General features: G+C 35.6%; 2 protein-coding genes across 2 annotated transcripts in view; one reads left to right on the forward strand and one right to left on the reverse strand.

Moving 5' to 3' along the window:
* Positions 1-1,597: 1,597 nt before the first annotated feature.
* LOC127423943 (piercer of microtubule wall 2 protein-like) lies at positions 1,598-7,717 on the forward strand. Its single transcript, XM_051668656.1, has 5 exons — positions 1,598-1,732; positions 3,168-3,304; positions 4,032-5,232; positions 6,355-6,433; positions 6,534-7,717. The coding sequence occupies exons 3-5, from the start codon at positions 5,087-5,089 to the stop codon at positions 6,714-6,716; spliced, it is 408 nt and encodes a 135-aa protein (XP_051524616.1). The 5' UTR covers positions 1,598-1,732; positions 3,168-3,304; positions 4,032-5,086; the 3' UTR covers positions 6,717-7,717.
* Positions 7,718-7,721: 4 nt separating this feature from the next.
* The window catches only part of LOC127423942 (tight junction protein ZO-2-like), a 71,301-nt gene continuing 51,154 nt past the window's right edge, over positions 7,722-27,868 (reverse strand). Inside the window, exons 15-23 of the mRNA XM_051668655.1 lie at positions 26,552-26,647; positions 26,106-26,185; positions 23,721-23,931; positions 23,145-23,245; positions 19,508-19,729; positions 17,126-17,242; positions 11,244-11,591; positions 9,917-10,002; positions 7,722-8,893 (exon numbers count right to left, since the gene is read on the reverse strand). Coding sequence (XP_051524615.1) covers positions 8,722-8,893; positions 9,917-10,002; positions 11,244-11,591; positions 17,126-17,242; positions 19,508-19,729; positions 23,145-23,245; positions 23,721-23,931; positions 26,106-26,185; positions 26,552-26,647 — 1,433 coding nt within the window. The 3' untranslated portion in view covers positions 7,722-8,721. The remainder of the gene's footprint in view (positions 8,894-9,916; positions 10,003-11,243; positions 11,592-17,125; positions 17,243-19,507; positions 19,730-23,144; positions 23,246-23,720; positions 23,932-26,105; positions 26,186-26,551; positions 26,648-27,868) is intronic.

Raw genomic sequence — 27,868 nt, forward strand, 5'->3', positions numbered from 1 at the left:
TTTTTTAATTCAGTTATTGGGCTTAATTTTAATTCTTGTTATCAATAATGGAATTTCTACTTGTAGAATTTTACAGTGATCTGTCATTCACTCCTGTTCAAAACACAATTATAGAAATCTATAATTATTTTCTTACTAGTTGAAATTCCAGTTTCACATATGCAATGCACTTTTTACTAGTAAAAATGTGCATTTTTGATATCAATAATGTGACTCAAATCTATTAATATTTTTAAGACTGTCTTACTAGTTACAATAACAGAGCTATCTGATATCTGAAATTAACATTGCCACAAGTCAAAACCAAATTAAAGATATATAAAACCAACCACCTGGATATATGAAGTGTCAGCAGCATTTATGAACAAAAATGATCATTTTTACTAGTAAGAAGTGCTTTACTGATAAGTGAAATTTGAATTTCAACTAGTGAGAAATCAATTACAGATATCTGTAATTGGGTTTTGAATAGAAGTGAATGACAGTTAATTGTGAAAATTCTAGAGCAACTCCTACTTAACTTTCGATTAAATACAAGCAACACAGCATTGTGCTTGCGGTCTTTCAGAGAAGCAGCGATTTCTCCTGACACTTTGGATTTGGCACAATTTTGTCTTTCTAAAATCTGTCACTCAGTGCTGACGCAGATCCTTTTCCTGAACGGGTGAGATTTTTATTGTTTGGATGAAGCAGACCCTGCTATCTCCATTCAGCAGCAGCTTCCTGTTTCCTCTCACATTGGAAATGCAGCATTTCTCGCTCCCTCCTCATGCAATCCTTCAGGCATACATTCATACAAACTTACTGGCCCCTTGTTTGAAATTAACCATTTATTTTGATGGCATTCTTTTTGATGGTCAATGTGTATTGCAACAACAGACTGAAGAGTTTCATTGTGATAGGGGAGACTGGGGGTAGTTTTCACACAGGGAAGTTGTCGCAAAGGATAAATCGTAGTCACTATAAGATGTCCAAAAAAAAAAGAAAAAAGAGATGGTTTTCTAGGAAAAACAAAATGGCATATATTCAGGCAAGGGTCATCATAATGGAAGGCTTTTTTTGTAGTCAGGACTTAAAGATATGTGACTCAGAAACTGAAATGTTCACTGGAGTTAAAAGTGTGACAACCATCCCAACTCCTTGTACGTTTTAGCTATTAATTTGTTTTCTTATTAAGTTCCCCTATTAATTATTTTATAAATAACTCCTTTTACACATGCTGTTGTGTAGGCCTACAATTTTTACTTTATAAAAATATTATAAGGTAAATGGTAGTCAGAGTTATTGTACGCATGCGTGTTGGTTTTTAGAGCAGTTTTGTCCTGATTTCTTGATGTATCCAGTCCTGTTGAACAGCCCCAGATTATCAACCTAATCTTAGAACTTGTTTCTAAATTTGCTTAAGTGTGCATAACTTCAAAGGAATCGTACTTCTTAAGAAATGTTCTGTTCAGTTCACTGACAAACTTCAGCAGCTCTAGTAGGATGGAGTTTGTTCTTTACAGCAGTTTTATCAGTTCCAAACACACAGGAATTCCGGTTTGGGGAATGACCATCCTGATTCCTCACTTTCACAGGAAGGCTAATAAAAAGAACCTCTAACACGACAAAGGCATTTCATTTCTCACATGTGCAGCCAGAGGTGTAGACTACAACGATTTTACCACATTAAAAGCAAAGTCTGGTTTAACAGGTTGGACCAACATGTCTGAAGACAGATTCATAATTTCAGGTAGAGTTTCAAACCAACTTTTTCTAGAATTTAAGGTTTCACTTTAAAATACATGCTATTATTTGATTACATGGTTAGTTCTGTGTAATTCTTACGAATTACATGAACAATATGTTTTGTGGAATTGCTTTAATTACATTATTGAAACTGTGTTAGTTAACTATTGAAATGTGTAACAGACAACACAAACACTCTCATGTAAAGTGTTGCAGGATTTAGCAGTTAAACATTTTTAAAAAGGCCATTGACTCAACTCCTAATGTTGCCCTGATGTGCCTGATACACACACACACACACACACATGTTGGTGCGGCCATCCTTATGAGGACTCTCCATAAACAATGATTTTTTATATTGTACGAACTATAGATTCTATCCCCTAACCCTCACAGAAAACGTTCTGCATTTTTACATTTTCAAAAAAAACATAGTTTAGAATGTTTAAGTGATTTGAATTATGGGGACATTAGAAATGTCCTCATAAACCACATTTATAGCATAATACCCTTGTAATTACCAGTTTGTGACCTAAAAAGAAAAAAGAAAATGTCCTCGTAAACCACTTAAACCTGCCCCCACACACACAATGAATTCAGTAATCATTAACAAATATAAATTAATAAAACTTAAATTTATTCAAGTTTTATTCTTTTAAATTTGTAAAAGATTACTCAGTCCAATTTGATGTAATTTTATTATGAAACTGAAATGCGTAAATCTTAAAAATAGGCTAAAATACTAATATCTGGTCAGTAATATAAAGTTGTGGATTATATTCTGGGAAGAGTTTCTAATTTAATTATGTCACCTGATTATATTATATGTTAGAAAATGTAAAAAAAATAATTTATTTTATTATAGAAATGTTGTATTTATAATATAGTCATTATACATTTACAAGTGTAATATTATATATATATATATATATATATATATATATATATATATATATATATATATATATATATATATATTATCTTACATTATTTAAAATACTTTTTCTAACAATATATAACATTACAGCATAATCTAAAATGTAAGTATTACAAATATTGTAATATTTTGAAATACAAAATTGAAAGTTGTGAGATATTTTAAGAAAAAAAAAACAACAACTTACTGCATAACCTTGAGTAAATGAATAAACCTTTAATTTAAGAATTGACAAATTGTGTCCTCTGCTGACAAACTTGATTAAATAGGGCGTTGTGATTCTGAATGATTTCCTCTTTAATCTTTGTATCATATAATTGAGAAGCATTTTTGGGCTTTGTATTTAGACCGTAAATGCATTTTTTGCATTATTCTGAGCACATTCTGAACATTTCTGATGGAGAAGTCTCAATGTTAATTATTTAAAATTACAATATGCCTAACATTGCATAGTTCAAACTTTTATATAATTTGTTTTTCTATGTCATCACTGCCACCACAGATGGATTTAATTTCTCAGACTGGTGTTTATCTTAATGAAGAGCCTCCGAGGGCCAATAATGTGGGACCAATAGCCGTAATTTAGGAATCAGAATCCTTGAGTGAAGACCAAGATGTGACTTCTGAAGTCTGTAATAGGTAAATTCTGTGAAGTTGTAGCGAACCACAAAACATTTCAACTTATCCATTTGTCATCTTAAATTTTAAACATTTGAACACCATATGAATGGTTTCAATTTACCATGTGCCTTAAAGAGAAGAATGGAGCCTGTTTAGCTGCTTCACAGTTCATTATTACTTTTGGTACGCGCTAGGCCAGACTCAAACTCGTACCGTGAGTAATAATGCACCGTGGCAGTGTGTGTTTCAACGTGGAGAAACTCCAGACAGGTTTGGAAGTACACAAATACATGGGAAATATTTGGATTTGAATGTTCTTTCCTCTGCCATATAATTTCAGCTATCTTCACACCTATTTTCCTTTAACTTCTGACATTCCACATGATGATGAGATCCATTGACATTTTAATTGTTTTAATTGTAGGATTGAAATTAAGTAAATTGGACATGACCAAAAGGAGTGGAAACTTTGGGTGACAACTCAAAATATTCCTAAAGTGTATGCAGCATTGAACATCTGAGCATCAGATTTCATCATTTCAGCCAAATCCTAGAGTTCATCTGTGTATAAACCTCGATTTAACCATTAGTTTTTAAAAATAAATGTTAAAGTTGATCATTAACAAATTGTTGCATGATGTCCAAATAACTAAAACCATCAAAGAAAAACTTTGATTTTGTAAAAGTGATGATTAATCAATTCTTCCCGAATCCCGAGTACTAACTGCAAAATTGTTGTTTATAGGTCAATCAGCTTGCGAAAACTGAGAAGTCCAAGGATGTCTGCACTGTCGCTCAAAATAAATAATTCAGTTTAAAGGCATTTGTACTGTATTACAAATCCCATAAAGCTGAGTTATCTTCAAATAATGTATGTTATTATGATTATCATCAAGTGAAATATTTCTATAGAATTAATTCAGTTATGCTCTATTCATAATATGCACACTTATATGTAAACTAAAAGATTACTCCATTCAGTTTCATGGAAATTTTTCATACAGTTGAAATGCGCAAATTCTGTTGAATGTTATGCATTATTGTTTTATTTTATTTTTTGCCTTTGTAATGAATAAATCAAGATTCATCATCACAGTGTAATATGTAAATATAGTAAGAACATTTTTATTGTGTAAATAAATATATATTTTAAAAAATAAATTATAATTCTCATATTTCTAGTAAAAAAAAATTTATATATATATATATATATATATAAAACTCCCAAAAAGACATTAATTGTAATTTTGCAATAAGTAGGAAATCATGACCACTCACATTAAAATAAAGACTCCAGTCATATCAGTAATCTTATAAAAGCTGTTTTATTCTACACGGAGAGGGTCCGCACATTGGGGGCTGCCATTTTAGAATCACATGACCAGCCGAATCTCTCAGTAACCGTCCTGTTATCTGACACTTTCACTCATTGATTGAAGTAATCATGGCTGACTGTGAATACTACATTTCTACAAATGGCATTTGAAACTGAAAACTATTAATTTTAAATGATGCCGCATCCAAGCCGCTAGGTGTCACTGTAAGTCCAAGATGACACAAAGACAAAAGTTACTGAGTGCACCTTTAATAAACACAAAAAAGAAAACCAAGCACCATAAAACAACAACAATAACAGCTAAATAAAAATAAAAATACTATACAAGGCGTGTGACGTCACCAAAAATACGGAGCGTGGCCGCGTATGACGTCACCTAGTTACGGTGTTGTTAGCAACCAAGTGTGGCTACTGGCTAAGCACATGTCATAAGTTTCACTGTTGTTTACATATATGCACAAGACATGGACGAGCATCCCGTGGACGCGGGGACTAAAACGGAGCCTGAAGTGTTTGCGAACACGTTTGAAATAAAAACAAGCGATGTGTACACGGTGGATAAAAACGTACCGAGTCGCTTTAATAATCCAGAGTGCTTCAGAGGATACAGGTGAGTCATTCAGCAGCAGTGCATCATGGGCTATTATGACATGAACCTTTAAGTTGACTTATGGGTACAGTTATGTTTTAAATTATAAAAAGATACTAGTTTTCAAAATTGAAGACAAAAGTGTTTGGCCACTCTCTGGTTGTCAAATTTAAACACGGCCATAATTAATGTGACGAACTACACCTGTGTGAACTTGAGGGGAACTTCATACATCCATTAAAAATCACATTGAAACTGGCAAATGCCACTTGGTTGGGAATTTTGTCAGGCAATTGCAATAAAACCCTTAAAAAACCCGTAGGAACAAGAACCTAAGGGTTTTACTTTAATAATGGTCTCTTTAAAGGAATATTCTGGGTTATATACAAGTTAAACTTAATTGACAGCATTTGTAGAATAATATTAACACAAACATTTATTTTGACTCGTTCCTCCTTTTCTTTAAAAAAAGCAAAAAGCTGGGTTCCAGTGAGGCACTTACAATGGAAGTGAATGGAGCCCATTTTTGAATGTTAAAATAAACTATTTTAAAAGTATAGCCACAAGACGTAAACAATACAGCATGTGTGTAAACATGATTTTAGTGTGATGAAATCACTTACTAACCTTTTCTGTGTAAAGTTATAGCCAATTTTACAACTTCGTTACCATGACGATGTAATGTCATCATAACCATAAAACAACTGTAAAAATGTCATTTTAAACAAATAATACTTAAGGTTTATCAGAAGAATTCATGTAAGTGCTTTTATAACATTATAAGCTTCACATTTCTGCCTTTAAACCCTTCAAAAATTGGCCCCCATTCACTTCCATTGTAAGTGCCTCACTGTCACCTCCATTTTTGCTTTTTTTTTTTTTTTTTTATAAAAGAAAAAGAGGGACGAGCCGAAATAAATTTGTGTTAATCAACATTATGCCACAAATGCTGTTGATTGAGTTTAATTTGTATTGAACCTGGAATATTATTCCTTTAACTAAATGTTTTTTTGTTTTCAACTTGGCCCAGATATTTAGAGTTGGAATATATTGTCATTAGTCCATTTTCCTGTCATGGGTATGAGCAACTCGTTTTATTAATTCAATAACAACTATACTGATAAGCCTCTTCGTACTTTTCAGCAAAAAGATTATCAACCCTCTGTACCAAACAACAAATCAAACATATGGAAGCAAAAAGCCAACAGTTCATGAAATGCCGGTGAGTACACAATGTGTTATATTCTCAGAATGCATGAACACCTTTGCATGAATTGAGGTTTTTGACACATTAATATTTCAACATTTATATTATTTTTCAGACAACCTTTAATGGAAGTCGGCGGAAGTTTTCAGAGCTTCATCTAAAAAGTGGGATGTACAGAGATAACGGCTTCAACACAGCGCTGGACAAGAGCCGAATCACTGGACCAAACACAACGACCGTGTTGCACGAGAGAGCCAATTTCCATTACTTATACCACACAAATGGAGAATCTCAATAAATTATTTCCTTTATTTTGCATAAAATGAAACAGTTAAGATAATTTGAGATACCCTTTAGTTTACGTTAGAGCCGTTAACCATGATTTGTTACTTGGTTGCAGGTAGTATAAAGCCCAAAGTATACTTGGGTTTTGACTCGAACGCTTAGCCTCTCAAAGTATATTTCATTTGACTGTGTGCGCATACACAGGCTGTTGCTGCTATGAGATACTGGACTCTTTCTCTTCAGGAGTTTAGATCCATAAAGATGTCTTTATATTCCTTCAGACTTGAGTTATACAAATGCAGATATCTCCTGACCTCCTCACACATGCGCTCCTGATGTGCACATCCACTGTTGTTATTTTTACCTTCGTCTCCTGTTGTTTACTTCCGATTACATCTTATGGCACTTTTTTGTGATGGCAATGGCACAACTGTTAGTGCTTTTTGTGATGGCAATGGCACAACTGCCATTTGTTTTTTGTGATGGCAATGGCACAACTGTTAGTGCTGCCACCTTGTGGACCCACTAATTAGTGCAACTAATTCCAGGCACATGCGCATACTGAGCGTTCAGAGTATGCACGGTGTGAAAAATTGGGCTGCACGCATTCAGCGCTTGCCTTGAGCACTCTGCTTATGGCGAAATTTGCATCACACATCCTGTACGCAGACGACTAGCATTCGCATCTGACTGAGGTATACTTTGGGCTTTAGAGGAAGGGGATGTTCTTTTTTCAGAGAGCATTTGAATGGACAAAAATCTGTGTTGTGCAGTTTGAGTCATCAATATTTTTGATCCGTTTTCCTGGAAGAGAAAGCCAGTCTATTTTAAACATGGCGTCAAAGCTTACAGGCATGGACTAAAAACAAAAGTTACAATTTTGATTTCATGGGGTCTTCAATTTTAGGTATTACCATTGAGCTCAGAGAAATACATCTATGTAGCTGATACGAAACTGGTCGAAGCCACCATCTTCAAACACACTTTGGATGAATAAAAAGCAGACAAACTAAATCAACAATGTCAATATAGTTTATTTTATTTGGTGTAGTAGAGTGAAATTCCAAAGTAGACCTGAACGTGAACGTCCAGTTAATATTCTCTCAGTGTGAGATCCTCACACTTAGTGGAAGCCATCAAAATATAATCCACGAGTTTTAGAAGCACTTTGAACCAATATGTGGAGGTAAAGCAGTACAATCAAGCATGTTAAAAACATAAAATGCGGTGAGGTCGATATAAGACAAACTGTGACAACAGCAATTCAAACACGTTATCAATCAAACCTACCAGCATCAACCTAAATTTGGGAAGCGCCACTTCGGAAACACAATTCATTTCTTGTTGCTGTTGCTACATTGAGGATTACTGGTGAATGGCGTACGGTTTTAAGGGTTTTGGTGTCAACTTTTTCCCTGTTTTTCCTTGGAGCTGTAAGCAGCAAAATATTGTCCAAGGGGCTGGATTGTCAAGTCCTTTAAACCTCCAACATTATTCATAAAGTAAAAGGCACTTCAAAACATTGTAACAAAATCCAGTGTATTGTATTATACATCATATACACACATGATCATCAGTGAAGGAATGCAAAGATAGTAGAAACCTTAAAGAGTGACTTTTTAAAAGAGACGTTTTGCTTCATCAGGCTTATAAAAAGAAAGAGTAACAAAAAGCTAGTTTGTAGCACACAAAAGGTTTAAGGTTTTCATGGGGCGACTCGTGGCAAGATGTTTCAGTTGCGTTGCAGAAACTGAAAAAATTGCATAGGCAAGATAATATGATTCACGGATAACACAACAGATGCAAATATATATATATAAAAAAAAACAGGATGAGAATAAAAGAATGAGATCCTATCCACATGGACAGAAGGTTTAACTTCTTTGAAGTGAAAAAGAAAGATATACGCATGGGAAACTTAAAAGCAAAAGGGCTTCCAAGTCAGCAGCAGTTTTGGTGCAGGACTGTTGCAGCCCCAGTGGAATTGTGATGCTGTGCAGTGAGCTGAGGCGGATCAACTACAGCTCGGTGTCCTGATACTGTTGTGTGTTGGTATAATAGCCACGCTTGGTCTGCTCGGCCAGTTGCCGCTGGAACTCCTCCCCGGGCTCCTCGCTGGGGCCGAGCATGTGGCTCTCTGTGTATGGCAGCTTGCAAGGTGGGGTCTTAGGCTCTGGTCGAGCACTGGAGCTGGATACAAAACAAATGCAGCAAGGTAAGAGAAAGTACAAGCACATATGTCGACTCATTTTGTTCTCAACCGGGAGGCTGTGCCCTCTAGGGGGCCTCCCCAAACTTCCAAAGAGGCCATAAAATGACAAAATTATTTAAAGTAACATAGCAATCTAATTTATTAAAGGGATAGCTCACCCAAAAATGAAAATTTGCATCATTTACTCACCCTTACGTCGTCCCAGATGTGTATGACTTTCTTTCTTCAGCAGAACACAAACAAAGATTTTTAAAAGAATATCTCAGCTCTGTAAGGCCATACAATGGAATTGAATGGGTGCCAAAACTTTGAAGCTCCAAAATGCACATAAGGGCAACACAGAAGTACTCCAGATGACCCTGGTGGTTAAATCCATATCATCTTAAGTGATTTGATAGTGAGAAACTTTCCTTCACTTTCTCCTTCTGTTTTTGCTGATTTACATTCTTCATGCATATCGCCCCCTACTGGGCAGGGAGGAGAATTTATGACAAAAAATGATTTAAATATTGATCTGTTTCTCACCCACAACTGTCATATTGTGTCTGAACACATTAATATTATATGGATTACTTTTATGCTCCCTATATGTGGATTTTGGAGCTTCAAAATTTTAGCACCCATTCATTTGCATTGTGAGGACCTACAGAGCTGAGATATTCTTCAAAAAAATCTTAATTTGTGTTCTGCAGAAGAAAGTAATACACATTTGGCATGCCAGGTGGGTGAGTATATCATGAGATAATTTTCATTTTTGGGTGAACTATCAGTTTAAAATACTAAAAACAATAAAAAAAATAAAAATCCAGTCTGAAAAGTCTACCCATTTTGCTAAAACGTCAGTGGTCGAAATGTGGACCACCAACGTAGCCCACAAGTAGCTTTGTGATCATTACAGCAGAAGTACCAGAAAAAATAACTTGGCCAACATGGGTGGCCTCCTAATATTATCTTCGACAATGGAGTCAAAAAGTTGAGAACCACCAGGATTGAGTTCTTACCCAATAGGTTGTGGCCTGTTGTGGTCCAGTTTCTGAGATTTCATAGGGACAGCATAAATGTCTGGATGTTTCCGGGCAATTTCCAACTGAGAATGGAATGCAGAGAATTTCAACATATTAGTATAACTTGTATGAATATGTTGGCAGAAAAGGAATTTTAAACTCTTAAGTTGTTAGAACCCACAATGACATCAGGGCAGTAGGGGCAATTGCAACATTAAGGGTGGAACATTATAAATCACATTAGCCTCTACAAGTACGACATGGTTTTAAATGCCTAGTTGCCACGGAGACAATCATGAGATACCATGAAATCATATAAACTAAACTTACAAGAAACATCTAGCATTTTTGACACGTATTTTTTTATTTTTTTTTTAAATGAATACTCCGGGTTCAATACAAGTTAAGCTCAATCGACAGCATTTGTGGCACAATGTTGATTACCAAAAAATTAATTTTGTCTCGCCCCCCCTTTTCTTAAAAAAAAAAAAAAAAAAAAAAAAAAAGCAAAATTCAAGGTTCCAGTGAGGCACTTACTGTATAATGGAAGTGAATGGGGGTCAATTTTTGAACGTGAAAATACTCACTTTTTCAAAAGTGTGTGTAAACATGATTTTAGTGTGATAAAATCACTTACTAACCTTTTCTGTGAAAAGTCATAGCCAATTTTACAACTTCCTTGCCATGACAATGTAATGTCAATAAACCCTAAAACCCTAAAATAATTATAAAAATGACAACTTTACAGCTCAAATAATACATGAGTTTTGACAGAAGAATTAATGTAAGTGCTTTTATAAAATTATAAGCTTCACATTTCTGCCTTTAAACCCTCCAAAGATTGGCTCCGTTCACTTTCATTTTAAGTGCCTCACTGTCACCTCGATTTTTGCTTTTTTTAAAGAAAAGGAGTGACGAGTCGAAATAATTTTTTGTGGTAATCAACATTATGCCACAAATGCTGTTGATTGAGCTTGAAAATTCTTGTTCAAGAACGGTTACTGGAATTGAAAGTCATGAAAGAATTGCCACAAGATTTTGTAAATTCTCAAAGGGTGCCCTGACTGAAAAAAGGTTGAGAAACACTGCCATACAGGATTATCGCTTAACGTTTGTGAGTTCGTTCAGCCCACTGCCAAAGCAACCAGTTGGCAGAGGATTCTGCTTGCCCTTGAAGTCAACATATGTCAAGAATGTCTCTGAAAAATTACTTATATTTGGGGTTGTTTCTTACCTTCAGAAGAGTTGGAATATTATGCACAAGTCATATGGACTACTTTTATGTTACTTTTGGGGATTAGGTGTTAAGATGATGAAAACTCACCCTGGCATTCTGTGCCTCATGGAGCTCCAGGACTCTCTGTGTCCGAGCAAATTGATCCATTTGCTCGAAGGCCTTCACCTTGCCCAGGAATGATCTCTGTGACGGATCCTCAGGGCTCTTCTCTAGGGGTTCACTGCCCCGTACTGGGTGGCTGTTCAGTAGGCCTCTGGGGCTGTGGGACGCGAAGGTAGGTTTGATTGGCGTGGGGGGAGGCAGGGGCTTGGTTTTTGCCGGAGAGTCCTGGCTGCGGGGGTGGTCGCTGCTCGCGGGACTGCTTGAACGAGAGTCGTAGTTTCGAGAGAGGTCGAATTGCACCTGTGGCACCTCGCCTTGAGACAGCATTTTTACCTGAAAGATCATTTAGTAAGAGTGTTAAATTATGAAAACGAAAACCAAAAGGGCTTTTCACACTACACTTAACAAATTCACACACATTTTTAAAGGGGTTTAGCATCACTTTTGTGGGTGACAAATGTGTATAGTATGAAACAATGCAGTGCTAAAATATAACGGAATTGCTTAAAGGAATAGTTCACCCAAAAATTTAAGTTCTCATAATTTACTCACCTTTATGCCATCTCAGATGTGTGACTTTTTTAATTCAGCAGAACACAAATGAAGATTTTTTGAAGAATTTCTTAGCTCTTTTGGTCCATACAATACAAGTGAATGGGTGCCAAAATTTTGAAGCTTCAAAAATTACATAAGTCAGCATAAAAGTAATTCATATGACTCCAGTGGTTAAATCAGTGTCTCCAGAAATGATTTGATAGGTGTGGGTGAGAAACAGATCAATATTTAAGTCCTTTTTTTTTTTTTTTTTTACTATGAATTCTCCTCCCTGCTCAGTCAGTCTCCACTTTTACTTTCACATTCTTGATCTTGTGTTTTTGGTCATTCACATTCTTCATGCATATCGCTCCTTACTGGGCAGGGAGAAGAATTTCTGGCAAAAATGGACTTAAATATTGATCTCTTTCTTACCCACACCTATCATATCACTTCAGAAGAGATGGATTTAACCACTGGACTCTGGATTTCTTTTATGCTGCCTTTGTGATTTTTGGAGTGTCAAAATTTTGGCACCCATTCATGCATTGTATGGACCTACAGAGCTGAGATAATCTTCTGAAAATCTTCATTTGTGTTCTACAGAAGAAAGTTATACACATCTGTGATGCCAGGGGGTGAGTACATTTTCATTTTTGGGTGAAATTTCCTTTAACAACATCAGAACCAATGAGAAACTGCCTCAGTGCTTACCTAATTAAAGGGATATTTCACCCAAAAATGAAAAATCTCTCATAATTTACTCACTCTCATGTCATCCCAAATGTGTGACTTTCTTCAGCAGAACACAAATGAAAATTTGTAGAAGAATATCTCATCTCTGTAGGTCTATACAATACAAGAGAATGGTGGTCAGAATTTTGAAGGTTCAAATATTGCATAAAGGCATCATAAAGGTAATCCATACAACTCCAGTGGTTTAATTCATGTCTTCTGAAGTGATCCAGTTGGTTTTGGGTGAGAACAGACCAAAATATATTTTTATCTGTACATCTTGCCATTGCAATCTGTAGGCACAATCATGATTTCACGCATGATTACACTTCCTAGTGTTTGATTCATGCGCAGAGTGCTAGATGGCGCTATAGGAAGTGTAATCGAGCTTGAAATCATGATGGCCAAGGAGATTGCTGTCAAGATTTAAAGTGAAAAAGGAGTTATATTTTGGTCTGTTCTCCCCCAAAACCAACTGGATCACTTCAGAAGACATGGATTAAACCACTGGAGTCATATGGATTACCTTCATGCTGCCATTATGTGCCGTTTTGAGCTTAAAATTTCTGGCCACCATTCACTTGCATTGTATGGACCTACAGAGCTGATATATTCTTCTTAAAATCTTCATTTGTGTTCAGTAGAAGAAAGTCATACACATCCAAGATGGCATGAGGGTGAGTAAATGATGAGAGAATTTTCATTTTTGGATGAACTAACCCTTTAAATATTTATGTGCTTTGTACCATTGTATAAACTTTCACACACTGCGTTTAGTTTCAGTCTCTAAGAGAAACTGTTCAAATTGTTAGTGGTGTAGTCAAATGTATTAGCTGGATAGACAAGAGGCCGTATTTTTTGTGTAGTACATTCTAGAACACTTAAGACAACCAGAACAGATTTACAATGGAAAATTTCACAGATGGACAAGCAGTTTTTAATGTTTTAACCTCAAATACGTAAAATGTTAATTCAGGGTTTACAAATGTGCAGTGTGAATAACTCTGGGTTAATAATTTCAAGTGTGAAAAGCCCACAAGAGGTATTATGGAATGTAACTTTCACTATATGGGTCTCAAAAAAATATTTAAATGCATTTAATCACATTGCGCACCATGCTACCAAACAAAAAACCAACTACAGGCACCGCACCACCTACTAGTAAAATCTCTAATACCAACTAATTGCTGCATTTTTTCTACAAACACTAGCAAATATTATAAAAACTACTTTCCATGAATGACTAATTAACATCTATGTTTTCAAACATCGAGGTCACTGTATAATGTCTGGTACAATTTATTCGAAATCATCAAGATTTTCCCGATTGCTTTCGAATAAATTCTAATAGCTTGGCACGACTTTGAATCTAGTTTGGCTCGTACCACAATATGACACTGAGCTGCTGCGAGATGATTCTGAACTGCTGGAAAAATGGTTGCGCCAAATCGGACCGTTCTTCTGCGTGAAGGGTGCAGTCAGGGGAAGAATTATGTTAGTCATCTCTTTAAAGTTCAAAGACATTTTTTACTCTTCACTGCAAAGTTATGTGTCATCTAGTCCCTAAAAAAGTATTTAGACAGATACGCCACACATTTCATAAGACAACTGTACATAAAATTAAGTCTTTGCATTATATAACAAAATATCAAACTACTAGCCATTTATTTTAAAGGTAACAAGCACACTTTCAAGCAAAGCATTAAATAAAAAATAACTCTGTTAGGGTTTTTACTGATAAAACATTAACACTTTATAGTAACTACACGGTGCAATGTATTTGTAAAGATTTTGTTTGTATAATTATTAATTAATAAACTATTGTTCCTACATTATAAATACATTAAAAGTCTATATACAAATTGTATGTTACTCATATATTACACTGTATATTTATTGTAGCAAACAATTTATTATTGTTTAATATGTTAATAGTCTAATCAGTTTTATAATAGTTTTTAATCATTACTAAACTTACTAAGTTGGCCATGTCCACAACCATCTCAACTTTTCAGAGTACTGGATACTTAATAAATGTTTAATTAGGCATATATAGAGCTCTCTTTAAATTTGGTTATGAAAATACTTAGCTAGCAGTTGATCGGTGCTTTATTACAACTTTTAAGCATTTCTTGCTTTAATAGTAAGTGTTCCTAAACAGTTATAAACACATCAATTAAGCAATAATATACAGTATGTCCAATTCAATGCATATGTAAATAATTTCTTTATTAAGTATGGATTTATGCTTTCTTAATGTTCTTACAAACACTTTACCACTGGTTTGCATCAACTGAAATATATTAGTTAGGTATGGTTAACAAGTTGTTTACCAAGCATGAAAAACCATTATCAAACTGCTTACTGCATTAAAAAAACATATTAAATAATATAAAGGCAAAATGTATTTGGACACTTTATGGTTATCAAAATACTGTAAGTCTAACATGTCCATAGTTAAACCTGGAGCGACCTGGTACCGGGCCCTCTAGGGGGCATTGATCATGAAGAAAAAAAATATTATGGTGTTACTCAACAACCACTTGCTTGATCTGTTCAAATTAGGTGTTGTTTTAAAGCTTAGACTCTTATCTTTACAATGAATATAGCTGACCTGACCAATTATAAAATACTGCATTTAAATTTAATGATAAATTAGAACTGTTCCATACAATTTTTTTTTTGTTGCAAATTTGCGATCACAACAATCATAAAATAATAATAATAATAATAATAATTAAAAAAAAAAAAAAAAAAAATCAAAGATGATAAGATCACAGAGCCATGTGTTGTATATATCTGGAAAGGTCTTGATTAGTAGAATATAAATAACAAATTTGTTTCATTCAGGGACCAAACTACAGTGAGTATTAGCATGAGAATGGATTTTGTTATATATATATATATATATATATATATATATATATATATATATATATATATATATATATATATATATATATATATATATAAATAAAGAGAGAAACAGCCTTTCCGTCACATTTTTGGTTATTACTTCATGTAAAATACACATCGTAAAGAAAATGACATATCGGAACATAGAGCTGGCAATCCTGAATCAATCAACGTCATACGATGTGCAAATCTAGAGATATAACTCAAGAGTATCCTGAGAGCTACCCTGGTTAGCGCTGATGGTGATCGCTATAGCAACGGTGTTCTCTGGGAGCGTCTCACTGAAACACGAACCTTCACGTTATAAATGTGTCAGATCGGTCTCACTGGATCTCAAGAATGTGTCAGATTCTGTGCTGAGTGACTCTAGCCAGGTCTCCTAAGCAACCAAATTGGCCCGTTTACTAGGGAGGGTAGAGTCACACGGGTTAACCTCCTCGTGGTCGCTATAATGTGGTTCTCGCTCTCGGTGGGGCGCGTGGTGAGTTGTGCGTGGATGCTGCGGAGAACAGCGTGAAGCCTCCACATGCGCTATGTCTCCGTGGTAATGCGCTCAACAAGCCACGTGATAAGATGCGCGGATTGACAGTCTCAGACGCGGAGGCAACTGGGATTCGTCCTCCGCCACCTGGATTGAGGCGAGTCACTATGCCACCATGACGACTTACAGCGCATTGGGAATTGGGCATTCCAAATTGGGGAGGCAAAAAAAGAAAAGTGTGTCAGATTCCATATTTGGGTAATCCACGTGTCATGTGTTCAGTGTGGGGCTCAATAGCAGAACCAGAGCGCACATACATAGACTGCGCACAAGAGGGCACTCAATGCACATATTTGGAGTGATGGAATAAGTTATGGAAAAATAATCTAAAGTACTCTGAAATTTAACATTTTGGACTAGCTGTTTTTTTTTTTTTTTTTTTTTTTTTTGCATTTAAAGTTTTATTCTGTTTTAATGTTCAATAAAACAAATTATGGTTTGGAGAGAATTTTTGGACATTTTGATAAATAAAAGTCCACCTTATTCCATATGCAATAACTTTGGATTGCTTTGTCCTATCAACTAATTTGTATAGTTGACTTGTTGTAGAACAATACCAAAGTAATTTTTTTGACCATCCATACTTCCTGTCTAAAAGGTATAATGTCAAACTTCAAAATTATAACTGAAAAGTTTATTTTTTAGCGCTCATATTTTGTGTTTGCAGTGTTATAGCATGAGTTTGAGCAGGATCCAAATAAATTTTCTTAAATTTTGAAAGGTTTTCTAAAAATATATACCATGCAATTGCCGTTCTTTGCCATTTAAAAAAAAAAAAAAAAAAAAAAAAGCGATCGCTTCTGAGTTATAAGCTCTTTCTTTTGGGTATGTTACTTCATGTCAAAATGTCTTTTGGGTGTAAGGGGTTAACCATAGATGATTTAAGTGATTATATTTAATACCACACAAAAAATTTCCCTACTACCTGACCAACTATCTAAATGCATATACAGTGTCTACTTAAAGTTAATTATAGTTAACTTTAAGGAGTGCACTACTAAAAGTTACAAAACTTCAATCATTTAAAGACCATGCAATCAAAACTGCAGTGTAAGACAAACACACTTGTCTGAAACAGTGACAAATGATCTGTTATGTTTTTACAAAAGGAAAGACACTGAGGAGCATGACAGGAGCTCACCTTCGCAGGGTCAGCCTGGAAGGTGGACATTAAGGGGGGACTCGCCTCACTCAGCATCTCTCTGCTGCCAACCCTGCGGATACGACCTCGAATCTCCGGACTTGACTTCCTGAGAATCTGTGGAGCAAGCATGATTCAGATAACATAGAAAGATGGCAATGCATTCGTACATGCACACAGTAAAGCAAACATACAATCGGGAAACTTTTTTAACACATTAAGCCACCATGAGAAGTAGGGCCAATAATATAGTATGCTTCTGATTTAACATTAAAATTATTTATATATTAACTTATAATTATAATTAATTATCAACTAAAATATATTAACTTTGTTTGGAATTGGAATGCTAGTTCACTACATACTAAATACGGCACGCTATACACTGTATAATGCCTGCGATAAAAAAAAATAGTAGTAGTAAAAACAGTATGCATTACGCAAAGATATATGTTGCAAACAGTAGTATGTCAGATTGTTGTCACACGACCTCATCACGTTGCATGGGAGTGGTGTCGAGTTATCTTGGAAACATTTTTATTTTGCATTTTCCATTTTATGTAAAAATGAGTCTAAATATGTTTAAAATGACAACTGATATTACTTCCAGTTCATTCAAAATATACACACTATATACAGTACTAATAGTAAGAGTAGTGTGTAGTATGCTATTATGAACAGAGACAGAGTATAATCAAGACTGATTTCGCTCAGTTAGGTAAAGACTGAACAGTCAGGCAACACTGTATGAAAGTTGTACTCCAACATCAAACACAAGAGGGCAGAAGAGACTGATTTGTGAATTCACAGATGTACTTAATGTTTAAAGGGATAGTTCACCCAAAAATGAAGATTCTTGCATAATTTACTCTCCCTCCTGGCATCCCAGATGGGTATGACTTTCTTTCTTCTGAACACAAATGAAGATTTTTAGAAGAATATTTTAGCTCTGTAGGCCCATACAATACAAGTGAATGGGTGCCAACATTTTGAAGCTCCAAAATCAACATAAAGGGAGCATAAACGTAATCCATATGACTCCAGTGGTTTAATCCATGTATTCAGACATGATATGATAGGTGTAGGTGAGAAACAGATCAATTTAGTAATTATACTTTTTTTTAATCATAAATTCTTCTCCCTGCTCAGTAGGGGGCGATATGCATGAAAAATGTGAATCACCAAAAACAGGAGAATGTGAAAGTGGAGACTGACAGAGCAGGGAGGAGAATTGATAGTAAAAATGGACTTAAATATTGATATGTTTCTCACCCACACCTATCATATTACTTCTGAAGATATATATTTAACCACCAGAGTCGTCTGGAGTAATTTTATGTTACCCTTATGCGGATTTTGGAGCTTACATTTTTTTGGCACCCATTCACTTGCATTGTATGGACCTACAGAGCTGAAATATTCTTCCAAAAATCTTCATTTGTGCTCAGCAGATGAAAGAAAGTCATACACATCTGGGATGGCATAAGGGTTAGTAAATGATGAGAGAATATTTCATTTTTGGGTGAATTAATAACTTTTTTAAATAGCACCAAACTTTTTATGTGGAAATGTATTCTCGTGCACTTTTCTCATTTAATGCATGCATGAAAAGTGTGCTGGAGTCTTATTCTAATTGTGAGAATGTGAGAAAGCGATACACAGCATATTTCTCTGCTACAGTCCCTTGACCTCTGCCATCTTTCGGACACAGCTGACTTTGTGCTGACCTATGCAACCGCGAGAGGTGCCGCTGCAGCAAGCATGTTAAGTGTGTAGATGTCAATGCGTGTGCATGCTCTTTTCCCATCACTGTGGAAGATGCGCGTGTTTGTATGCGTGTGTGTCCTCGGGATTAACTGACTCAAGTGTTGCAGCTGGTTATGTTTTGGAATTAGTTTGGAACAATGTGCATGTTATTGAATCAGCTCAACATGCATCCACTGTAGGTGGGGCAGTGTGTATTTTCACGTATATATGTTTTCGGTTTAAAGTGGTTGAAGATTTTATGCGTATTTGGGTTAAGGGACAAAAACCTCCCTTTGGTGACATCTGGGACGTCCTCAGTTGGACAAATAACTCATAAATAAACTGAATGGTTTTTAAAATTCTAAAAATGCCTTTTTTAAAAGAAAAGTCTTCTTTTAGGGGGTAAGATTACAATTTAGGTTAGTCTGTAGTCATTCTAATTAGCATTATGGGTAGTTAATGTCCATGTATAGCACGTCCATAGACTTAAAAAAACAAAACAAAAAACCCCCCAAAAAAATCAAGATTTTAGGATAGAATGTACACAAATGTATAAAGGAAACTGTATATTTCTATAACTATAATTCACCATTTCAAGTTTTTATGTATATGTGTGTGTGTTTGTGTGTGTCTAACCTCCTCTGGCATGACTGGCTCAGAGGAGCGGCTAATAGCAGACACCCGCTGGAGGTCGAGCGGTTCATCCGTTTCGTAATCGGTGTAAGCCCCACCCTCATCCGCTGTGTCGTCGTAGTCGCTGGTCAGCCGGCTGTCCATGCTCAGATAGTCAGCGCTCATTGCCGAGAGATACGACATGCGGTCATCATGGAGATCAAGGTCGCCCTCTGTCCCGTCCAGCTAAAAGAGACACATGATGGATCTTGTGTACAGAGAGGAGTGAAAACAAAAAAACACAAACAGAAAAACAGAACGAAAGCTGTAGAGCACCACCAAAGAATGATGAACAGTAAAAGCACAGAAAAAACAGGAAGAATGACTACCAGGACTTGGAAAAGGTACACATGCATTAGTTGATTAACTATGAGTTTAACTACACATATAATAAAACACAATACAAAATAAATCTTATTCTTAATCAGATTTATTTTCTTCCTTTTTTTTCCAGTAGAAAATAACAATCTATCTAAACGACTTTATAAAACAAGATACTTTTACTTGAGCTTCAAAATGGCGGAAGATATTAAGTCTCTTTTTCAGAGAAATCTAACAAATTTACTGAGGTTTATGCTTAAATCAAGAAAAAAAAAACAATAATAATTCAAAGAGAAAACAAGTTCATTTTTCTTACCTTATACGCAAATAAGTTTTTTCTTTAAAGCATGATTCTCACTACATTTTTATCTGCAAACGACTAATATTTTATGCCATTCTGGTTCTCAAGTTAACTTGGCATGTTTTAAGGATGTTTTAATATTTTTACTGGAAAAAAAAAAAGAGATATGTAATGAGTAAGAATATAATTTTTGCAGTGTAGTTAAACCATGAGTTTAACTTTAAAAACGTCTTAACTGGCACCCCCCCCCCCCACATATATACATATATATATATATGTGTGTGTGTGTGTGTGTATGTTGTGGTGTATATGCTACTTGGTGAAGGAACTGTATGGTTTAGTATATTCCACAGGTCAAATAGCTGTTAAGTGTCCTTTTGGAATCTCCAAGTGGAGCTTGGATGTCACTAAATTAACTTTTTTGGTACTGCGCCTAAACAAAATTTAATAGCAAACTCATTTTTGGAGATATCAATCTCAAATTTTATACACAACTTGGAAAGACTTGTGGCTTTAAATATATGTTGTTTTTTGGGTGACCAGGCACAGGTTTAATATATATTTGCTTTACAAATACAAAATTATGTGCAAGTTTAGTGCAGTACATTTTCATTGCAATAAACTAAGCTTCTATAACTTTGTTTTCTTTTCACTTATTTTACTGCTTTTCAGCTATAAACTCCTAAGTGTCAAAAGAGACCATATGTAGGCCTTTAGGTCAAAGCATTCATGAGTTACAACCCTTTAAAAGTGGAGTGGAGCTTGGATGTCATCTAGTGGCCATTTTGGGTACTGCGTCAAATGCCATTGCAAACTCATTTTTCGAAATATCAATCTAAAATTTTATACACAACTTGGGTAGACATATGGCTTTGAAATCGTAGCATTTTTAAAGTGGCCAGGTACAGTTTTTGTGAGTTATATATAATTATTTATAAAATAATAAAACATTTAAAGTAATACATTTTCATCAAACTAAACTTAAACTTTTATAACTTTTTATTTAATTTTACTTTTGTTAGTACTTTCACTTCAGCAATAAACTGCTAAGTGTCTTCTTTCAAACAAGACCATGATTAGGACTGTAGTTCAAAGCATTCATGAATTACAACCATTTAAGTTTGGGTATGCCATTTTCCACTCTATGCTCAAAAAGGGCGGTGCCAGGTAAGAGGTTGAAGCAAATGTTTAGGAATACAAAAGATAAAGTGGGAAAACGTAAATGAAAGAGTCTTAAAAGTAAAGAGATGCCATAAAAATATGGCATTAAAGGAACAGTTCACCTCAAAAATTATAATTTAAATTTTTTTACTCACCCTTATGTTGTCCTTTCTTCCACGGAACACAAATGAGGATATTTTAATGGAGACATGATGTCTGTTTGTCCATACAATACAAGTGAATGGTGACCAAATTTTCAAGCTCTGAAAAGCACAAAGGCAGCATAAAGGTAATCCATAAGACTCCAGTGGTTAAATTCATGTCTTCTGAAGCGATCCAATCAATTTTGACTGAGAACAGACCAAAATATAACTCCTGTTTTATTATAAATCTTGACATAAGCAGTTTCCTTGGCGATCATGATTTCAAGCTTGATTGCACATCTAGCACTCTGCACATGCATCATGCACTAGGAAGTGTACTAAAGCATGAAATCACGATCATGTCTTGAGACTTGAATGGCAAGATGTACAGTGAAAAAGGAGTTAGATATTGGTCTGTTCTCACCCAAAACTGACTGGATCGCTTCTGAAGACGTATTAAACCACTGGAGTTGTATGGATTAGCTTTATGTTACTTTTATGTCCTTTTTGAGCTTGAAAATTTGCCATTCACCATTTACTTTATTGTATGGAAAAGCAGAAAACATATCTCCATTAAAATATCTTTATTTGTGTTCCGCCGAAGAAAGAAAGTTGTCTGATACGACATAAGGAAGTAAATGATGAGTAAATTATAATTTTTGTGTGAACTATTTCTTTAAGAAAGAGTTGGGCTGTAGAAGGGTTTGGAATCGACAATGGCTTCTTATTCCGAAAAATGCTGGAACTGAATGATTTTTAAGACATTCAGTTTCAATAATGGTTCTTGAAAGTCCAAATTCTTTTGCCAACGGGGATAGAACATGATACTAAAAAAATTGCGTGGCATGAAGTAATATAAAGAAAAAAACAGACAAACACATTTATTACAATTAATTCACTGGTTGCATGCAACAACATACAGCGTGACCGATGTAGTTCGATTCAAGAACAAATGACTTATGAGTCGGTACTTTTTAATGTTGCGGTCAAAACAACTCAAAAATAACATCCTGTCTACACCAGACATGAGCGGTGCGGCGCGACACAACAAAAGCAAATCACTCCCATTATAATCAATGATGCTCTCTACACCGAAAGCGTAAGTCGTGTCACGTCGTGCCAACAGTAAATGACAATTTAGCTTTGAATGCGCTGGCGCTACTAATGCCAGCAAGACAATTAAATGGTTTAGAACATCCATTTTGACGCATCTTGCAGACGGCCTCAAGTCGTTGCAGTGTGACATAAGTGTTTGTTTCACTTCAGAAATTTTGTGTACATCTGATTTGCTGCAGTTAAATAGTATTATGTTTATCAGCATTTATAATGGCCATCCTGCTCACTAGATATCGGTATCACATCAGCCATTGAAAAACCCATATCGGTCAACCATTAAAAGTTACCGAAACATTCAATTCACATTCAAAATACAATTTTATTGTGATAAACGGTACTTAAATAAAAATGTTATCAAAATGGTATTACCATAATATTATAAAAAATATAGTATATGGTATAATATAATTAGAACAAATTAATTGGTGCTTCATTAATAGAATCGTTAAGGAACCGGTCTCGTGAAGTAGAACTAGAATAGTTTAATTCTTTACGATTCCCATCCCTAATTTGTAGTGAGAGTAAAGAGATGGAGAACTATATCGTCCATTCTTTTTACCTTCCCCTCTGAGACCCACACAGCTTGGGTCTGCTGGTCTCGTATGGTTTCCTTCAAACTGCCGTACCAGGCATCGTTAGCAGAGTTCAGATCGATAACAGCTAGCAGACCAAAGAGGGAGGGGAAGAGAGAGAGGGAGGAAATCAAAACATTTTGATCTGGGTCAACTACTCCTAGGTTCACTTGATCTATATATCATGCTACATTTCCATGAGCTGCTTTAATCATTTGCTGATTTTCCACAAGATGTTGAACATTAATCTGTGTCTAAGTCAATTTTCATTGATATCCATCCACCACAACATTTGATAGCTTCTCTTTACTGCACTTCTAACGAATTCGGTCTCTTTACAATAAACAGCATTACAATTTAATCAGTAACTAGATTTTTTTTCTAGTTCTGTCAATTTAACATGTTACTTTAATACTTAAAAATTATCAAAACAACAACAACAACAACAACATAAAAACAGTGCCCCTGACCCATACGTAAATTCCTTAAGTAACTGCTCTATCATCTGAGCAATTCACATTTGAAGTACCACCTCAATGCATAACGGGAACCCCAGGACTGACCGGTAAACAGGTGAGAGCATGTCTTCCTGAGCTTCAGAGCCTGGTCGTAGAGTTTGCGGGCACTGCGGTTAGAGCTGGGAATAACTCGCTGTCTCATTGCCTTAACGCCATGTTTGCTGTCCGGGTTGAAGATGATGACTATGGGGTACCACTGCGTGTAGTTCAGGGTGTCTACAGCTTTAGGGGTAACGTCTAGGAGGGCGTGTTTGTCCTGCAACAAGATAGGTATATTTAATTTGTCAAAATCAAAGGTGTAATTTCAGTCAGAACGTATAAATGCGCTTCAAAAAATTATTTCAGTCAGAGTAAACAATAATTCATCTTTTTTAAATGTCATGTAAACGTTTTAATCTGACTGAAATCATCACTGGTCTTGGTGTTGTGCACATGCTCCGAATGATGACGGACAACGTGTATTGAACACTTCCTTAGCTGACGCCCTTCCTTCAAATATTAGATTATACATGGTCATGAATGATTATACAATGACATATACACATTATGTATTATGTCAAGGGGCCTAAAAACAAATAAAGTTTAAAGGTGCACTCAGTAATTTACATTGGCTTACAGTGATAACTAGTGGCCTGAATGCTGTATCATTCAAACACAATAGTTTTCAGTTACAGATGCCATTCACTCTGCACAGTAAGCCAGGATTCATTTAATCCATAAATAAGTGTCCAACATCAGGGCAGTTACTTCGACTAAGCAAGTAGTATTCAGCTGGTCATGTGATCCTAACATGGCTGCCCCCATGAGGGCACCCCCACCCCATGTAGAATAAAAGAGCATTTATAAGGTTAACGATATGATTGAACTCTTCATCTCACATGAGTGGTCATGATTTCATACATACGTTTCAAAATTACTATTCATTTCTGTAGAAGTAAAACGTTTTAAATGAGGAAAAAAAACTACTGAGTGCACTTTAAGGCATGATTTTCAATTACGTTTTTCAAAGAAACTGCTCTGAGAACTTTAAAACATTATAGACCATTTCAAGCATTGTTCGTCGGTTTAAGAAAGTGATATCTTTGTTCCTTGAACATTTATGGCTAGTTGTCATTCAAAACAACAGCTGGAGGCGCTTCACTCATAGTGACTTTAACATGATTAACATCACTAACGTTAAAACGATTGTGAATGTCATTATTAAAATTTGGATCGTGTTGTTCAGTGCTTGATGCTCCGGGTTTAGATTGCTGAAAAGCAACCACAAATGGACGCATGAACCACAGAAGTGAAGCGAGACGGCTGGATACATGCACTGCTAACAACTGTAGCACACGTCTTATGTCTGGTATTTTTGCCTAACTAGTAGCAAGTTTGATAGGTAGAGATTAGCTGGAAAGTTAAGTCTGAGTATATCTTTATGGGCTCTAAAAGTGACTACAGAGATCGCTCTCATTATAATGAATGAAGCTGCGCAAGTCATTTACATTTAGTCATTAAGCAGACACTCTTATCCAAAGCGACTTACAAATGAGAAACATAGCAAGCAATTTGTTACAAAAAAAGTCAACAATATCTGCAGTGCCAAGATCTCGGAGTAGCTGGAGTAGTACAGAAGCTAGCGCAGAAGAAAGAGACACAAAGAAAGTTTTTTTTTATAATAATAAATTTAAAAAAATAAAACAAACTTGCCTTGTCTGCAAATCACGCGCTTACAGCATTAACAGCTTCATTGATTATAATAGAAGTGATCCAATATCCCTGACCTTGCTGCTGAGGAAATAACTGTGAGCATCTAAACTACGATACACTTTCACCTCCTCTCTCACGTAGACACTCTCGGTAACAAGTCACTTCAGGTAAACGGTGGATGTTCGAGAAAATTTGTTGACTCAGAGTCTTATTTAAAGCATCCTGTAATGAGACCTCATTGTTTTTGCACATATCTTGTTTGTTCTGTTTTAGCTGTATTCTAAATATATGTGCTAGTCATTTTATTTAGACAATTCTGGGTTATAAAAATGCCGCTACCAGAAATGCTTCAGGGCAAGACATGTGTAGAGTTCTAATTCCTTTGTTATTGTTCATGTCCTTGAAATGGTCTATAGACATTACAGCATAATTTCTGTAAAGCTGCTATGACACAATGTGTATTGTGATAAGTGCTAAACAAATAAAAATGACTTGACTTAATGTTACGTTGTTATGTGACTTATTTGTTTCTTCGCCTGAATGATCAACACCCAGGTACACAACAGTAGAATATATAAAACTGTACTTCTCTCCCTCAAAGCTTTGTTTTTCTGTTCACTTCAAATTAACTTTAACATAATTAAATGTACAAATCAAATGTACATTTGTTGACTAGTATGAAATTATTAACTTACAATAAATTATTTGTTTAGGTGAGTATACAGTATATACAATTACCTGTTCAATGATCTGTCGAATAGTGTTGAGACGAACCACACCGGATGATTTTTCTGACCCTGCGTCTTTGGGTTCTGTTTCTGATGTGCCAATAGATGAAAAAAATTTATAGAATCAAACTACACTGTAAATAAACAGTCACTGAACATGTATAATGCAACATACTGTATTACACGAGAGACTGTGAATTGTAAAGTCTTATGGGGCGGTCACACAAGACTTTGTGATCCATTCACCTCCCTACATTGGAGCCATTTTTACTTAATTGTTATCAAAGATGTATAATTTATTATTATTCCAAACAGAAGCCCTGGAGCATGACATCATATGCTGTAGCCAATATTTATTACAGGGTTTGAAATAATGTTGCAGGTTTACAATCCAGTGTTACCGACCCTTAAAACATTATTGACGGTACTGCAGTAGAGACAATAGCATTAACTCACTGGCAACTACAAACTCATCTGGGAGCTCTGTAGCTAGTTTTTCACTGGCAGCATCAGCGATTGGTCCAAACAGCACCACTGGCCTTCTGAATCCAGCTATAGGAGGAAATCAAGGCTTACAACCAGGATTTGAAAGCAGAAATAATACATTAATCTTTGCTAATGACTAAAATACACAATGGGTTACATTTTAAACTCTTTTAGCTATTTAACTAGCAATTAGATAAGAATTAATGAGACAGAAAAGTTTTACTCATGATTTTTTGACTGATGACCTTTTGCAAATTCTCGACTGTGGCTTTTTGCACAAACATCAAGACAAACTTATTGGGTAATTTTTCTTAAACAGTGCGTAGAGAATGAGCTCCCTCTGTGATGAGCTCATTTTTCAAAAGCATATTTTTCTGCTGACTGTGTGGGTATGCAGAGAATTGTATTAGCGGTAATGGAGAAAGGCCGACCTGCTCAGAGATGTGACTAATGTCATCATCATGTTGAGACTGTTAATTCTGTAATCGATACAGGCACAGCGATAAGCACATTAATATGACGTGTTCGCCACCCACTGTGTCAGTTCAACATGGTGAAATATTGATGTTGTACCCTCCTTCACAATTCTGTCATGCTTTCTGTTTCTCTAGCTGTGTTCTCATTCACAGGGTCCCTATGCAGTGCTCACTGCTCCCTATACAATGAGCACACGGGTCGTACTTACTAGGTGTTTTGACTGTGATAACATGATAGATATCATATAGTTGTGTAAAATATGAATTTGTATATTACCATACTTTCATGTATACCCACTTACCGAGCACTTTATTAGGAACACCTCTTCACCTACTTATTCATGTGATTATCTAATCAGCCATTCGTGTGGCAGCAATGCAATGCATAAAATCATCCAGATACAGGTCAGGAGCTTCAGTTAATGTTCACATCAACCATTAGAATGGGGAAAAAATGTGATCTCAGTGATTTCGACTATGGCATGATTTTTAGTGCCACACGGGCTGGATTGAGTATTTCTGTAACTGCTGATCTCCTGGGATTTTTACGCACAGTCTCAAGAGTTTACTCAGAATGGTGTCAAAAACAAAAAACATCCAGTGAACGTCAGTTCTGTGGACGGAAACACCTTGTTGATGAGAGAGGTCTGCCAGACTGGTTCAAGCTGACAAAGGCTACGGTAACTCAGATTACCACTCTGTATAATTGTAGTGAGCAGAATAGCATCTTAGAATGCACAACACATCGAACCTCGAGGCAGATGGGCTACAACAGCAGAAGACCATGTTGGGTTCCACTTCTGTCAGCCAA

The sequence above is a fragment of the Myxocyprinus asiaticus genome, chromosome 33 (assembly GCF_019703515.2).
Source record: "Myxocyprinus asiaticus isolate MX2 ecotype Aquarium Trade chromosome 33, UBuf_Myxa_2, whole genome shotgun sequence".
NCBI classification, from domain to species: domain Eukaryota; kingdom Metazoa; phylum Chordata; class Actinopteri; order Cypriniformes; family Catostomidae; genus Myxocyprinus; species Myxocyprinus asiaticus.